General features: G+C 42.0%; 3 protein-coding genes across 3 annotated transcripts; all 3 read left to right on the top strand.

The window, feature by feature from the left end:
• Positions 1–1,048: 1,048 nt before the first annotated feature.
• alkbh6 (alkB homolog 6) lies at positions 1,049–6,602 on the top strand. Its single transcript, XM_080528511.1, has 6 exons — positions 1,049–1,247; positions 1,530–1,598; positions 1,794–1,854; positions 1,938–2,089; positions 2,310–2,408; positions 6,020–6,602. Exons 1-6 carry the CDS (start codon positions 1,194–1,196, stop codon positions 6,287–6,289), a joined length of 705 nt encoding a protein of 234 aa, XP_080384637.1. The 5' UTR covers positions 1,049–1,193; the 3' UTR covers positions 6,290–6,602.
• Positions 6,603–7,662: 1,060 nt separating this feature from the next.
• Positions 7,663–11,616, top strand: LOC308155132 (calpain small subunit 1-like). The gene is made up of 11 exons (XM_080528380.1): positions 7,663–7,740; positions 8,480–8,555; positions 8,701–8,737; positions 9,069–9,161; positions 9,326–9,383; positions 9,490–9,554; positions 9,745–9,813; positions 9,950–10,028; positions 10,220–10,336; positions 10,879–10,937; positions 11,115–11,616. The coding sequence occupies exons 2-11, from the start codon at positions 8,509–8,511 to the stop codon at positions 11,139–11,141; spliced, it is 651 nt and encodes a 216-aa protein (XP_080384506.1). The 5' UTR covers positions 7,663–7,740; positions 8,480–8,508; the 3' UTR covers positions 11,142–11,616.
• Positions 11,617–13,557: 1,941 nt separating this feature from the next.
• On the top strand, positions 13,558–16,314 carry LOC308155896 (uncharacterized protein; the record flags this gene model as incomplete). Its single annotated transcript, XM_080529262.1, has 4 exons — positions 13,558–13,684; positions 14,248–14,775; positions 14,897–14,950; positions 15,050–16,314. 4 exons carry the CDS (start codon positions 13,558–13,560, stop codon positions 15,496–15,498), a joined length of 1,158 nt encoding a protein of 385 aa, XP_080385388.1. The 3' UTR covers positions 15,499–16,314.
• Between the last annotated feature and the right edge of the window lie 196 nt (positions 16,315–16,510).

Raw genomic sequence — 16,510 nt, 5'->3', positions numbered from 1 at the left:
TTTCGAAGCACATTTGATTCCCACTGTGGGAGAAGGTAGCGGTGGCTTGAATGATAAAATCATGTTGTCAAGGTAACAGGTTGTACTGAGAACTGCAAATATGTCACACTGGGGATGCTCCTGGAAGGATTGAACCTGTAGCCTCGGTAGCTCTAAGCAACTCAAGATCTGCAATGCGCCCCCAACAGGACAGCTGGGTAAGTGCGAGTGTGATCATCTTGATTCAATAAATCAAAAATATTTGAAAGCTATAAGGTTAGTGAGGTAATCCGTGCTGCGATGATTAACAGGGAGTCTCCTTTCGCATACCGAATCACAGCAGCCAAATTCCTGGCACTGACTTATAGCATGATGAATGTGAAATAGAGGTGGAGACTACTGCAGAATCAAGAGGCACCCCTTAACATGGCTCCTGATGTAACCATGGAAACCTCTATTTCATGGTTGGAGTGATTCTTGCTGGAGTGGGATTTGAAGGATAGATACCGCTCACTCTATGGAGCCCTTGTCTTACATTATTCGGTCTTCATTCACCAGGCCAATATTATTCCAATCCATTCTATTAACTACAGTGCAGATATGGAAATACCACCATACTTAATCTCTTCAATAATCCACCCTGTCTACAACTGTAAAATGCTATCTAACATGAAGGCAATGATGAGTCTACTCAGACAGCAAATACCTCCCTAGTATAATCAGCCAATCAGTGTGTGTGTGTGTGTGTGTGTGTGTGTGTGTGTGTGTGTGTGTGTGTGTGAGAGAAAGAGAGAGAGAGAGTGTGTGTGTGTGTGTGTGTGTGTGTGAGAGAGAGAGAGAGAGAGAGTGTGTGTGTGTGTGTGTGTGTGTGTGTGTGTGTGTGTGTGTGCGCGCGCGCGCGCGCGCCTGTGTGACTGTGTGCATAATACCATTCAGTTGCAGACCACACAGACAGACTGCTGTACAACAGATGACTGATGACATCTACTCCCGTGCAGTAGGTGGCAGCATTTGTTAGCTAGCTAAATATTGGAATAATGTTTAGAAGAAGAAAGTTAAAATCAGGAGAATCATTTCGAGAAATGCTTCTTTGTGTTTTCTAAACGCTCAATATGACAACGTTAATGATTATTTTCGCAACAATGGTTGAGAGTTAGTTGGGAGATCATGACTTCAGGTACTAGATAGCTAGCCTAGCCTCACAGCTTAAAGATATGGAACCCCCGTGCAATATTTCGAAGAATCTGGAAGGATACATCGTGAAAGATGTAAACTGTTTTCTTTCTTTTGTGTCTCTCTTTGTCCTATATAATTCCTATAGACATAGTCTATGTTGATCACAATCATTAAATCCATATAGGATGTTGGGAGATGGAGCTTTTAAGTAGCCTGGCTAAGCTAGCTACTATGTTACCAAATAAATAGGATGCTAAGAGGATACCTACGTAGCATCCTCTTTATTTGTATCCTCTATTCTCCTCCACTCACTAGACATACTACTATGTATAAAGTCAAGATCACTATCTGACAGTGGGTATTTATGTGTCCAGGCTCCACCTACGGTTTACTACATTCCAGATTTCATATCAGAAGATGAGGAGACCTATCTTTTACAACAGGTAAGTGAATGCCAGCCTGTGAACAGGGTAACAGCTACTAACTTTAGACATAATCAAGTGTTTGGCTTAAGTGGGCTATTACCAAGAATTACATCGGTATTTATGAATACTAAAATGATCTTGTTTTGTCTACCAAATGACAATGTTGTGTTTTTTATGGCTAACCTTCCCCTCTTCAACCCCATGCTGTTGCAGGTGTATAAGGCACCAAAAACAAAATGGACCCAACTGTCTTGCAGAAGGCTCCAGAACTGGGGTGTGTAACAGTCATTAGTGAAATGTAATATACAGTGTGGGAAAACAAATGATATACGGTATCTCATTGCATTTTTGATCTAGGTGGGCTACCTCGTCCGAAAGGGATGCTTGCAGAAAAGCTTCCTGACTGGCTGCTGAAGTACTGTGAGAGAATCTCTGCTCTTGACGCATTTGCTGGGAAGGTTGCCAATCATGTACTGGTGAATGAGTACAAGCAGGGAGAGGGGTTAATGGTACTGCCAACAACATCATTTCCATTTATTCATATGAAAATCAAAATGTTGAAATTCCTTCTAAAAAGAGCCCAAAGTGTTCATGTAGTAGTACAGTATGGTACCGTTTTGGTAAGCCTTTTGTGCATGTTGATTTTGTATTATGATTAACACTCCTTCTAGAGGTAGAGGAGTGGGTTGCTGAACTAACAGTTGATGTCCCATCCACCCTCTGTCACAGGCACATGAGGACGGGCCCCTCTACCACCCCACTGTGACTACTATCAGCCTGGGCTCACACACACTGCTAGACTTCTACAGACCCATTAGTGCCCAGGAGGTATGCATTACCACAAACATGCATTCCTACCCATCCACCCTTTAAGTTAATTTCTATGTCATGAAGGTGCAAGGTTGAAAGAATCAAACTGGTGACACACTATTTTCATAAGTTTAACTAGCTTGATTCTGTAAAGGCCAATGCACACGGCGTGCAATTTTTGTTGCACCACAACATTCGATTTTGAAGTTTGAATGGAAGTCTATGAGAAAACTCCCCAACGCACACGGCCCCGATTTTAATCGCACCGCGAAAATTCGATTCCATTCATTTTTAATGGGACAAAGCACACGGCGTGCGAGTTTTGTCGCACTGTCAAATTTTGCAAATTTTGTAAAAGTTTGTGGTGCGACGGATTATTGCATCACAATGGGACAATTGGGAAAACTTCAACTGGTCTATCTAAATTAATTGAGTCACTCATAACGGGGAGAGAGACTGGAGCATACATTTTTGACTGTCTCCTTTTTTTCTGAAAGAAATGATGCAGTCTCACAATGAAAGGAGAGTTCAACTTGGTCAACAGTTGAGGCTGTAGTGTACAGGAGGACCGCTCCAGACAACTTACTTCAGGTTGAACAGACAGGAGTTTGACGTGGATCTGGGAGAGATTGGAGGCGGAGCGGAGACATTTCGGAGCTAGCATCAAAACACTAGCCTATTAGGGTACTGTACTGTTATAAACTGTTTAATAACAGCCTCCAATACAAACGGAACCAATCTATTTTAACGGTTTGACAGTCAAGGGCAAGATATGAACATCACCATCAGCCAGCCACTACACCTATATAGCCCACAGCTACACTACAGCCCGTTCCAAATTATTATGCAAATGATATTTTTCTCAGATTTTCCTAAATAGTCGATGCAAATGACAATCAGTATAATTTTCAAGTCATCAACCGTTAGAGTATAATTCAAATTTTATTGAACAAACCTCCCAATGATAACAGTATTTTTTTTTTTAATAAAAAACTCAAAATGCACTGTTCCAAATTATTATGCACAACAGAGTTTCAAAACATTTTATAGGTTGTAAAGAACTAAAAATGGTAATTTGATGAATTTAGGGTTAGGAGGTCATATTAGGAGGTCATATTTACTGAAATCAAAAGCTATTTCAAACAAAAACATCTTAACAGGTCAAGTTACATGTTAACATAGGACCCCTTCTTTGATATCACCTTCACAATTCTTGCATCCATTGAACTTGTGAGTTTTTGGACAGTTTCTGCTTGAATTTCTTTGCAGGATGCCAGAATAGCCTCCCAGAGCTGCTGTTTTGATGTGAACTGCCTCCCACCCTCATATATATTTTGCTTGAGGATGCTCCAAAGGTTCTCAATAGGGTTGAGGTCAGGGGAAGATGGGGGCCACACCATGAGTTTCTCTCCTTTGATGCCTATAGCAGCCAATGACACAGAGGTATTCTTTGCAGCATGACAGTGGGCTCAGAAATACATGAAGACTAATTTCCAAACAGTCTTGTTTACTGATGAGTGCCGTGCAACCCTGGATGGTCCAGATGGATGGAGTAGTGGATGGTTGGTGGATGGCCACCATGTCCCAACAAGGCTGCGACGTCAGCAAGGAGGTGGCGGAGTCATGTTTTGGGCCGGAATCATGGGGAGAGAGCTGGTAGGCCCTTTTAAGGTCCCTGAAGGTGTGAAAATGACCTCTGCAAAGTATGTAGAGTTTCTGACTGACCACTTTCTTCCGTGGTACAAAAAGTAGAACCGTGCCTTCCGTAGCAAAATCATCTTCATGCATGACAATGCACCATGTCATGCTGCAAAGAATACCTCTGTGTCATTGGCTGCTATAGGCATAAAAGGAGAGAAACTCATGGTGTGGCCCCCATCTTCCCCTGACCTCAACCCTATTGAGAACCTTTGGAGCATCCTCAAGCAAAATATATATGAGGGTGGGAGGCAGTTCACATCAAAACAGCAGCTCTGGGAGGCTATTCTGGCATCCTGCAAAGAAATTCAAGCAGAAACTGTCCAAAAACTCACAAGTTCAATGGATGCAAGAATTGTGAAGGTGATATCAAAGAAGGGGTCCTATGTTAACATGTAACTTGACCTGTTAAGATGTTTTTGTTTGAAATAGCTTTTGATTTCAGTAAATATGACCTCCTAATATGACCTCCTAACCCTAAATTCATCAAATTACAATTTTTAGTTCTTAACAACCTATAAAATGTTTTGAAACTCTGTTGTGCATAATAATTTGGAACAGTGCATTTTGAGTTTTTTATTTAAAAAAAAAAATACTGTTATCATTGGGAGGTTTGTTCAATAAAATTTGAATTATACTCTAACGGTTGATGACTTGAAAATTATACTGATTGTCATTTGCATCGACTATTTAGGAAAATCTGAGAAAAATATCATTTGCATAATAATTTGGAACGGGCTGTACACATTACTAGCTATACGAATTACTGCATGCATGATTTATTTCCGTGTCATGCCACATAGCTACATGGCCCATCTCACATACAAGACGCCTATATTACATAATAATAACAATCGAGCATGTAGGCACAATATTGTAGCGTGAACGCAGGAACAATCGTCTGCCAGACGGACTTACATATTGAGCCTCATCGGTTGGCAGTGCACCGCTCAGACCCCACGGGGGGGTCTCAAATACCCGGCGAGTTACGTGCCCTTTTAATTATTTACTATTCAGCCAATATGTCCAATGTTTGTCTTATTTATAGGCCTATGATTATTTGAATGAGATGAATTTGTACTACTGTATATTTATGATGATTAATTGAGATGCATGATCAGTTGTGGAAGTTGAGTCCTAGGGCGAATAGCTAGATGTTGGACTGTCTCCGTCCTCCGAATCTATGTCTGCCTGATCATCGCCCATAATAATAAAGTGGCTTTTATAATACACCTTTCTGGCTGTGTGTTTTGTGCGCTCCCTCTCCTGACATTTTACCAATACCCCTAAATCAGGGGACCCACATATTTTATCACAATATGTCCAGTGGTATCTTGTAGAAATTGTGGAAGCAAGGCAAGCAATATTGGTAGAGCCTATTGTAATCAGCCTGCCTGGTCCGACTACGTAACAATAAAGTAACAATTGAGAATGGAATGTTGTGGTGCAACAAAATCTCGCACGCCGTGTGCATTGGGATGAGATTTTTTATGATTTTCTCATAGACTTCAAAGGTGTGAGTTGAAAATGGAATTCTGCGGTGCAACAAAATTGCATCGCACGCCGTGTGCATTGCAATCGAATGTTGTCGTGCAACAAAAATCGCACGCCGTGTGCATTGGCCTTAAGATTCTGAAGAGACCTGTTTACATACATACATACATACATACTGTACATACATACATACATGCATACATACGTACATAAATACATACATACTGTACATACATACATAGATATGTACATACATACATACATATTGTACATACATACATACATACATACTGTACATACATACATGTATACATACATACTGTACATGCATACATGTATACATACTGTACATACATATGCATACTGTAAATACGTACATACATACCTATGCCATGTAACAGCCATGTAATGTTATGTCTCCCTCACTATGCCCCCAGACAGACGTCCCACAGACAGAGGAGAGCCGCTACGTCCTGTCTCTGCTGGTCAGACCACGGAGCCTCCTCATCCTGCAGGACGACATGTACAAGCACCTCCTCCATGGCATCCAGGACTCAGCCCAGGACACACTCACTGACAGGGTGGCCAACCTGCCCACCGCTGGGGCCCTGCCAGGGGACACACTGACCCGAGGCACCAGGGTGTCCCTCACCATACGCCATGTGCCCAAAGTCATGAAGGCCAACCTGCTCTTTGGGAGGAAATGACAGAGGAAGAGACATTTGAATACATGGGCTTCTGCTACGACAAGACCTGTGAATGCCATCATACAGAATTACTTAATGACTTCATGATGATGGTGGCATCATTGATTGCCTGCATCTTCTCTGAAAATATGAATTGTACACTAATGTATCCAGAAGTGAAGTGCAATTTGTAATTAATTAATTTTGTGTGTGATAACTTAATAGTATTTCATTTTTGAATCTGTGGATGTGTTATCCATGAGGCTTCATGTGATGTGGCCCTTTTTTTTGTCTTAAAATGAATGTTTCCTCAGTGTCCCACCTCGGGAATCTCAAAATTCCCATGATGGCTATATGGATACTGTAGTAGTATTCACTTATAGTTATCACTTACACTACAAGAGTATGTACTGAAACTCAATAAAGTGCCGTTTTCAATTGACTTTGCATACTGCAGAGCTTTCCCCCCTCACTCACACCATCAAACTGCCGTGTGGCAAACTACTCTGAAATGGAGTCAACTAAGCTGCAAGTTGGTATTCCTCTGTTAAATTAAACTGCTGCTCCTCTCAAAGGGATTTCACTACACTACAGAGTACACTACCCAAGAAAAGTAGCTCACTACATTGAAACTACTTTACATATACTAGAAGGTCATGAATACTAATCTGGGTTTAAATTTCATGCAGCGAACAATTAATGTGACTCAAAGTAGCAGATAAATCAGAAGTCAAAATGCCCCTTTTATATGCATGATTGTAAGTTTAAAAAAATAATACTCAGCAGTGAGAAATCGTGAGAAATGATGCCATTTTTATTCAAGAAACTCAATGGAGTTAAACGAAAATGTAGTTATGTAGTTCTCGTCCACAGCCTTTTGTATATAGGTTGTCTGTTTACCCCTACTATGAGTAAAATATACAGTTATTTTGGTCTGTTGCCAAGAGCACACCTCTCAATTCGAGGACGACCCTGCTGGTGAGTTTGACAGTAGGGGTGTGTAGGGGTGTGTTTAGACATTTGACAGTAGGAGGTGTGTTTAGACATTTGACAGTAGGAGGTGTGTTTAGACATTTGACAGTAGGAGGTGTGTTTAGACATTTGACAGTAGGAGGTGTGTTTAGACATTTGACAGTAGGAGGTGTGTTTAGACATTTGACAGTAGGAGGTGTGTTTAGACATTTGACAGTAGGGGGTGTGTTTAGACATTTGACAGTAGGGGGTGTGTTTAGACATTTAGACAGTAGGGGGGGTGTTTAGACATTTAGACAGTAGGGGGTGTGTTTAGACATTTAGACAGTAGGGGGCGTGTTTAGACATTTAGACAGTATGGGGCGTGTTTAGACATTTAGACAGTAGGGGGCGTGTTTAGATATTTAGACAGTAGGAGGCGTGTTTAGACATTTGCATTTTTCTTCTTACAGTCTAGCTCAGCTCAGCCCAGCCTCAGTAGAGCAAATTCACCGAGTCTGGTAAGTAACGAATCCACGAATATTCATAATTTAATCGATGAAATTAACCAGCTATAGTTAAGTTATCATACATTTCTTAGCAGTAACGTCAGCTGTATTCCAAGCACACATGCTAATTAGCTACGCTAGCTTGCAGCAGCTTCCTGACACGGGCTAGCTGGTTAGCTCATAAATAGCTGGTTTGCAACTTTTGGCAAAGAAAGCCCGTAACACTTTAGGATTAAATATGAATATTATTCCAACCCCATGGTCTGAATATGTTGTTGTTTTACAAGATGAGCACGACACTACTACTAGTCACTCAGAATCGCTTCCGTCGCTAGTTATGCTGAACACATTCCGCACGACCGACGTTGGCAAATTAGCGATCTGTCAGCTACTTTTCGTAAATTGCTTTACATTATTGGCAAACCTGCGATAAAAACTACCAACATAAACGATACAGTGAAGAGTGTGTATATTGACATTGGGGCAGGGCAGCTCCCTTGTTAAGTGACACATTCTCCAGAGGGCGTATGCAACTTCCAAGTTGTTGCATGAAATATTTGCGTGGGCGTCTACCATTTATGTCAACACTTACTATTGTCAGGAGCAACATTTTTACAAGCTTTCCATTTTCTTATTATGGTCAAATAATTGGTGTTCTTTCTCAACCACAATCTGGGGCCCAGGTCTTGTTTAAACGCCAATGTAGAGTCTAGGCTAGGGGTATTTAATATACATTTCCCTTCGTCCACAGTTGAACACATCCAATTTCACCGATCAAAGATGTTTTTGGCCAAAAAACTGATCGGTGGTATCATCGATGTTGTGAGGTAAGGACCAGTGTGGACACCGCAAACAGCGGTCATCTGAGACCTCTCACTTGTCAGTGCTTGTTAGTACTAATGTGAATGCATAGTTAAGAGGAAGGAATGCGCCTACAGCGTCTAACCGGTTCTTATCTTGCCCTTTCTGCAGCAATATTGATCCAGCCCAGTTTGTGCCCTCTGACCCTGTGAGTGTCAGCTCTCTCTCTAATTACGAGGAAATCATTTGAGTTATATATTTTTAGCTTTCTGTCTATATTGATCATCTGGGCCTAGTATTTAAAAACGTTTAATCTGGATCAGAATTTTTACCGTACAGAATCAAATCTATATGGCTGATTTTGAGTCGTACAGGGGAAATCAGCCATCTCGATCTGATCCTGGATAGCAAAAAAGAATCTGGATCTATTTGATACAGATACTGGGCCCCGGACATTAACTAGAAATGATATGATGTTATTGATCATTGACAGAGTAATCAATCTAAATATCTAATTTCCTGATATCTTTATTCTGCAGCCCCCACCACGAAGGCCACTTGCGTATGCAGAGCAGAATGAGAGTGATGAAGAGAGACAGTTTCGCAAAGTCTTCCAGCAATTGGCTGGAGAGGTGAGTACATACTCATACTGTTTGTCCCTACCACTTCCACCCTACCACATTCCTTTGCTCCCTTTTCACAAACAAATAATCAGTCCCCCAATATCTACTTTCTGCCTTGAGGTCAGAATTATTAAACTGAATTATATATTAAGCTGACCTTATGTATCCTTTAGGACATGGAGGTGAGCGCCACTGAGCTGATGAACATCCTAAACAGAATCGTTGGAAAACGTAAGACCTGCTTCTCTCAGTGTGTGTGGACGTATGTGTATGTGTGGCTATGTGTATGTAGCTGTTTGTCTTTGTGACTCATTGAATGACTGCTTTTGAACCTTAGATTCGGACCTGAAGACAGATGGGTTCAGCATTGAATCCTGCAGGAGTATGGTGGCAGTCATGGATGTATCCTTCCCATCGTGATCTACTGTATTAGTGGTGTGTTGTGGTGTGGTACCAGTGTGCTGAAAATTACTTTTGTATCATTGTACTGTATATAATCTCTTCCCCCTTGTTGGACTTTTCAATAGTTATGAACAATGTTGTGAGGCTCTCCAGAAGTACAGTATTTGGGTCATCCTTAACTATGTTGCAGAGTGACAGCACTGGGAAGCTGGGATTCCATGAGTTCAAACACCTCTGGAACAATATCAAGAAATGGCAGGCAAGTTACTTTTCCAACAGTGCCCCAAGAGAAAACCTAATTTTAGAATTCCTACTTTATTGATTGGTTTTACAAAATGTCTTGAGACCATGAGGATGATGACATTAAACCATTGACTTTAAATGTTTTCTGTTAGGGTGTGTATAAGAATTATGATGCTGATGGCTCCGGGGTCATTGGTGCAGATGAGCTGCCCGATGCTTTCAGGGCTGCAGGTAAGAGCATAATATCATGTTAGAACATACCAATAAAACATACCAAGAGATATTATAAATGTGTTTTGAATATGATTTCAATCAGAATGTGAATACGTTCAAGCAAATAAGTGTTTGAGTGAGAGTTGGACTGTGTTCATATGGAAAAAATCATACAATAGAAACATTAAAGCTTTTCATCTTTTTCACAGGCTTCCCCCTCAATGACCAGTTGTTCCAGATGATCATCCGCAGATACAGCGATGAGTGTGGGAACATGGACTTTGACAACTACATTGGCTGTCTTGTCAGACTGGATGCTATGTGCCGTAAGCTTCAGAGTTCAATGGATGTCAATGGATGTCATTGATGCTGTATTATATCGTTAGCCTCGTAGCATAATTGCATGAAAGTCATGATTCATTTGTGGTCAGCCGAGCCATCTTTGTATGTAGTGTCAAAAATGCCTGTGTCTAAGAGATGACTTGGGCAGATAGTGATTTTGGAATGTAACAAGCATTCTGATAGGCTGATGGCATAGGCAATAATGCACAGTGAATCAGCAGCGTTAGGAGAGTAGAGTTAGGCAGATATCTCAATTTGGCCAAAATATGACATAGGCAATTATGCTATGAGACTAACGAACATGCAAACAGAGTCTGGGAATTAGGTCACCCATTATTTTACAGCCCTGTTTCAGCAGGTATGTACCCAGTATTTACCAAGAAACTAGCAGTTGTCAGTATTATTTGTAACGAGTGGGTTGCCTAAAACGTCTTCCGTCTCAACTGGAAGAAACGTTGGACATCATCACCTTTATTCACTACAACAACACTCTTATAATTTCTTTTCTTTTTTTCTTCCGATTCAGGTGCCTTCAAAACCTTAGACAGGGATGACAACGGGACCATCAAGGTCAACATTCAAGAGGTAAACTTGCCGCATCAGTTACAGATTGTTTTACAATGGTCTTGTTTTACAATGGTCTTGTTCATAGGCTGTTTTCAGTAAGAATGTAAGTAGATAGACATAATACAGCTGGGACAGTCAGTGGTAAAACCCCATCACTGTATAGGATTGACCAACAACACTCTCTTTTCTCTGCAGTGGCTCCAGTTGACCATGTACTCCTGAGCACGGAAAATGCCTCTATGCGCTTACAAAACATGTCTGTCAACTCTACACTGAGCTTTGGACCATTCCCAGGACTCCCTATGTCAGTCAGCCAGATCCCTGCGTATGCAGGTTTCCCTTATTTTCAATCTAAGCAATTACAAGACATTATTCCCTCAGCTTGCAACCGTGAAACACAAAGGCGGTGTAGCAGAAGCCTGCACACACAAGAGAGCCTCTTTGAGGTAACATTGAACACCTCTGGGTCACTTAATGCCAATGCTGGTCCTGCACACAACGACAGCTGTCTGCCTGTTTAACTTTGAATTTGAGAAGCCTTCTACTTGGACACAACACCTTACCAGTGGCTTTCAAATGGTAATCATTTGACAAAATGATTATAAAAGGAACTATAGTCTATAACAGTGGTTCTCAACCTTCTCCTTGGGGTGCCCCAGCCGCACCACATATTTGATCTGTTCCACCACCAGCTCACCTGATTCAACTAATCAAGTACAAAGCAATTATGGTTTGTACTTGATTAGTTGAATCAGGTGAGCTGGTGGTGGAACAGATCAAAAATGTGGTGCGGCTGGGGCGCCCCGAGGAGAGGGTTGAGAACCACTGGTCTATAACTGTATTACCTATGATGCATTCACATACAATAATATAACTGTGTTACCTATGATGCATTCACATACAATAATGCCAGCACTGAATGTTAGTCTTTCCCATGTCTAACAACGAAAAATAGATGTTTGTGCCACAGCTGCATGAAGCGAACAGATGCCATTTAATTAGGATTTAAAGAATGAGTTACTGTTGCCATAGTCATTGAACTGTTACTGTCTTTGAAATGGCCATATTCATATTTTGTATGGAATTAAAATAAAAAATATTATCTTAACACTGATATATCATGTATGCTGTTATTTCAATATCCTAATGATCTTCTATCTTCTTGAAGTACTTTGTGTCCCAAGTGCTGAGAAAATTAGTTTGATGCATTTAATTAAAATGCTAATTCAATGTTGCTGGAATGACAATCTTCTCAGATATGCAAACAGTTGTTGCCAGACGGTTGTTGAATCCCAGTGGCCTTGCACAACTACTAACTTTATTCATTGTGATGATGGCATGCTGATTACTTGCAAAACTTTCACAATGCAAAGGTCTTGGTTCATCAGCCACTCGAAAGAGATTCCCGTTCTTTTGTGTACTTTATTTGATCATTGAACGTATGATTTGAACAGCGCCCTGGCTCGCACATGGTGGTGACTATCGGTACTTCTCCCCGAGGCCCGAGCTGGAGAGAAAAAGGAACCACCGTCATTGAATTTGCGTAGCTAGCGTCGAGACGTCCGACTGTGGTTAGCTAGCTAGTCAGCTACGAAGTTTCTGGACTCGCCTCAGAGAGATAACGCAACCTTTATTGATCGGGAAGGTAAATTCACTCTGCACAATAACATTTTTAAGGTTGAGACAATGGTCGTAGTATTTATTTGTCCCTGTGAATTATTGAAGATACGATAGCTACGTGAACAAATGTTACAATTTTGCAGATTCTTCCAATGGCTAGACGTGACTGGCAAGCTAACGATAGCTAGCTAGCTCACGTTGTCATTCTGTACGAATAAACATACGCCCAAACCGGCATACGAAACCGTATGATTGTTTTTATTCACAGCATTGGACTTTGTAAAAGTGATACTGTCTGTTACAAAAGCCTGTGGAGACGTCTTCGGCTACGTAAATACTACATCGTGTCTTTGTTAGTTAGCTAGCGTTGACGTTAACTAGCGGCTAGTCACGCATTTATGTTCTTGTTGGTTGGTTTACTAGCTGGCGTACCTGCTCTAGTCAGTAAGCCAAGGTACATTGGCACTCAGCTGACTGCACAGGCTGATGACAACTGATCAACAAAAGAGTGAAGATGAGTGTTGAGGGATGCTACAGACTCCAGAGCTCATCTCCTAGAGCTGCGCTAGGCGTGCTTAATGCTTCATATGCAATGATGGATTCGGTACCAAACTGATTTCAATCAGCTGATGAGTGGAGCCGTACGTGCTTATTCCTGTGCATGCTGTGCTTATGAACTTGTGTTCGCGCCTGAAACGTCTCATTCGCCGTACGCTGTACATCCACCTGCTCATTTCCCCATCGACCTGCTCATTTTCCCATCTTGTCCTTACAAACTGTGAACAGCCTACATGGTACTACACGTTTTCAAATTATATTTGAGATAATACAAATTGGTTTCAGTTTATCAAACATATTTAATGTTATTTTGATGTATTTGATAGCAGTTTCTCTAAAGTGTGTATGTAAATGATTGCACTGTCTGTATACTTGGCTATGGTGTTTACAATATTTCTGACAACTTGCAGCCAGGAGCCAGAAGCAGACTGAAGCCAGAGAAAGGCATAGTGAGTGGAAGATGTCTACCCCATACCTTTTCAACCAAGACAGTGTCACGCGCTTCAAAAAGAGAAAAGCCCGTTTTACCTTCAGTGAGGTCCATATACTTTTGGATGAAGTCAGGAAGAACCGCCACATTGTTGTGGGTATGTACCCTTATTCCATGTAGCCCTCTGTGCCATATTATGTTTTGCACTAAGATCCATCCCTATTTGTATCTGTCACGATCTTTGGGGGGGTGGGGTGTAACCAAACAAAAGAAGCATTATTATCTGATCTGCGAAACCACAGGGATGAGGAGGTCTTTGGCCTTGTTTGTTGTAGCCAAATTTAAACACATTGAATGGTGACAGAATGGTAACCAAAGCCTTTCCACACCAGCTATATTTGGATTTGGCTTGTGACTGGCTGTAACGTGAAACACTAACACATGATTAAATGCAAACACAGGTGACATATGGCACACTTTTAAATGTCAGGTGGATGCGAGGTCCCCAGATCTGATATGTTTGATTTAAAGTAAAACAAAAATTACAATCACTGTTTGGTTGTCATTCTAGGCTCATGCAAGTGTTATGTCAGAATTGAGCCAAGTAGATCGATAACAAATTTAATGTGTTGGATATGCACTGTGCCACTTGTGGTATTGGATATATATTATTGCCACCTGAACCAGGCAGTTTCGTGTGTGTCTCTGTAATTTCCACAGGCAAGTTTAACCGCGGCGTGCCGACGGACATCAAGAAGCGCAAGTGGGCCGAGATCACCGCCCGTGTGAATGAGATTGGCGAGTGCCAGCGTGAGGTCATCGAGATCATCAAGAAGTGGTCTGACCTCAAGTGTGACACTAAGCGGAAGGTGGCGGCCATGCGGTCTGGGGTGGCGGCCTACAAGGGGGTCCAGCGGCTGTCACGGGACCTCAGCCCCACAGAGAACATTGTGCACCAGATCCTGGAGTTGGATAACAAGCGAGGGCAGCCCCCCGGGGAGGCTTATCGCCCACTAGGAGACGACGATGAAGGGCCGGAGGACGAGGAAGAGGAAGAAGAGGAAGAGGAGGACATGGCTGGAATCCATGGCTCCCCCAATGGAGGGATGGACATGGCCTCAATGCCACCACCGCCCCCACATTCCATGGGCATGCCCATTCCCATGGGGATGCCTATACCTGGCCCTGGACTGCTCCCGTCGCAACACAAAGATGACCATTCAATGCCAAACTATAGTGGCACATCTCGTGAGTTCTTTGAAGTGCTTTGAAATGGACAACTCTGGGTTTAAATAAAAATAACGTCAGTTGTAGTAAATCTTTACTTGTCTGGTTTTATGTATGGTTTAATTGTATCTATTTATTGCAGGAGATTCGTCACAGCTGTCTTATGAAATGCAGTATGAAATACCCACTACTGAAGGTAAGGACATAAAAAATGTTTTTGTACGTAATTAATTCAATGTGAAAGGGTGAAGGAACGTAATATACACAAAGTGACCACTACCTCCTCTTTCTTAAGACACTGAACCCCAGTTTGTAGCCTCGGACGATGACCACGGGGATGACCTGCTCCCCCCTTCTCAGCAGTCGTCCAGCCTCATAGAGAATCACCAGGGAAGCAGCAGTGTTCATCGCCCTTCCATGGGCATCCACCACCCGCCCTCTCCACCCTCCTCTGGTCCTCCCCCTCCTCCGGTGAACCAGCACGCTCAGAATGCACGGGACAGTATGCTGCAGAGTGCTTCTCTGAGCGTGCAGGAGCAGCACGCCACCAACGTGCTGATGGAGACGGTGTCACGCTCCCTGGAGCTCCTGTCTGAGTCGGTGCAGCAGCTGGCCGAGACGCAGCAGGAGTTTGTGCGTGAGTCCCTGCAGCTCCAGAGAGAGACTGTGAACGTGCTCAGAGACTTTGCCAGCGGAGCCCTGAACCTCATGCACGACAAGCTCAATGGACGACCGGCGCTATAGCAACAGAGGGGGGCTGAAGTGACGGTGTAACAGGCAGCCGAAGTCAAGATGGTGCCTAGTATCAGAGGTCTCCTTTAGGACAAATGCATTTAGTGATGTGAATTAAGGTTGTCAATGCTTTGATCGAAAATGTACCTTAGTATAACGTGATTGAATGACGGTTGCCTCTACAACGTGTTTGAAGATTGTAACTTATAGTTACATCGCCTCACTAATTGTGTTTGTCATAATCAGGCAAAATCTGATCAGTTTACATCAGATACCAAGCACGATCTTGACTTGTCACCTCCAAAGACTTATCTGCCCACCCCCCACCCCGTGGTGCTGGACTTCTATAATCCTTTTACACTGGGCACAAGATTGACGCTTGGTTTCCAGGGGTTTGTGTTCTGGGTTTGTGTTCTGAATTACTGTATGTAGGGGTCATCTTCCTGTCACCCTAACCAGTCCAAATAATAACTGTCACATAGGAAAACTAATAATTGGATTTTACAATTTCTAGAAAGACTTATGTGTGCAAAACGTATGCATCCATTAGTTTCGTCTGATCTCAGATGGTTAATGGGGTATACAGTAGTTGGTGACAGAGCTGCTTAAATTTTAAGGCACTTTGCCAGCATTTTCAATGGTTTTTTTTCTTTCTTTTAAGTGGCTTGTTGTATCATGTGAAAATATGATAAACCTGTTTCTGACAATTTGTTGGTGTGCATAATTTATTGATGATATCTATGGAAAGATTTCAATACATTGTCCCTTTTTTATTCAAAAATACATTTTAAGTTAACTCTTGTATTAACTGTCCCGGTGTACTAATGTAAGGAGATTTCGGAGATGGTGTGGTACATGTAAATAAATGACATTGATTACCTTTGGGGATTTAGGTCCTAAGCGCATTGAGTTGCATCTTGTAAGAAATGCGCTATACAAATAAAATTTGATTTGATTTGATTTGAAGCTTGGGCAAGATATACTTGTTTGTTTTCCCTTCTAATGCAATACTTCAAACTAAATC

This window comes from Nansenia antarctica (assembly GCF_963989245.1).
Source record: "Nansenia antarctica genome assembly, chromosome: 4".
In the NCBI taxonomy this organism is placed as follows: domain Eukaryota; kingdom Metazoa; phylum Chordata; class Actinopteri; order Argentiniformes; family Microstomatidae; genus Nansenia; species Nansenia antarctica.
This window is presented reverse-complemented; position numbering and strand designations above follow the sequence as displayed.

Excerpts from the sequence above, each read along its gene's own strand:
- LOC308155132 (XM_080528380.1), top strand. The coding sequence starts at position 8,509 with ATGTTTTTGGCCAAAAAACTGATCGGTGGTATCATCGATGTTGTGAG. Across the intron at positions 8,556-8,700 it reads GGTATCATCGATGTTGTGAG|CAATATTGATCCAGCCCAGT; the intron begins GTAAGGACCAGT and ends CCCTTTCTGCAG. Across the intron at positions 9,555-9,744 it reads GTATGGTGGCAGTCATGGAT|AGTGACAGCACTGGGAAGCT; the intron begins GTATCCTTCCCA and ends ACTATGTTGCAG.
- alkbh6 (XM_080528511.1), top strand. The coding sequence starts at position 1,194 with ATGGAACCCCCGTGCAATATTTCGAAGAATCTGGAAGGATACATCGTG. Across the intron at positions 1,248-1,529 it reads AAGGATACATCGTGAAAGAT|GCTCCACCTACGGTTTACTA; the intron begins GTAAACTGTTTT and ends TTATGTGTCCAG. Across the intron at positions 1,855-1,937 it reads CAGAAGGCTCCAGAACTGGG|GTGGGCTACCTCGTCCGAAA; the intron begins GTGTGTAACAGT and ends TTTTTGATCTAG.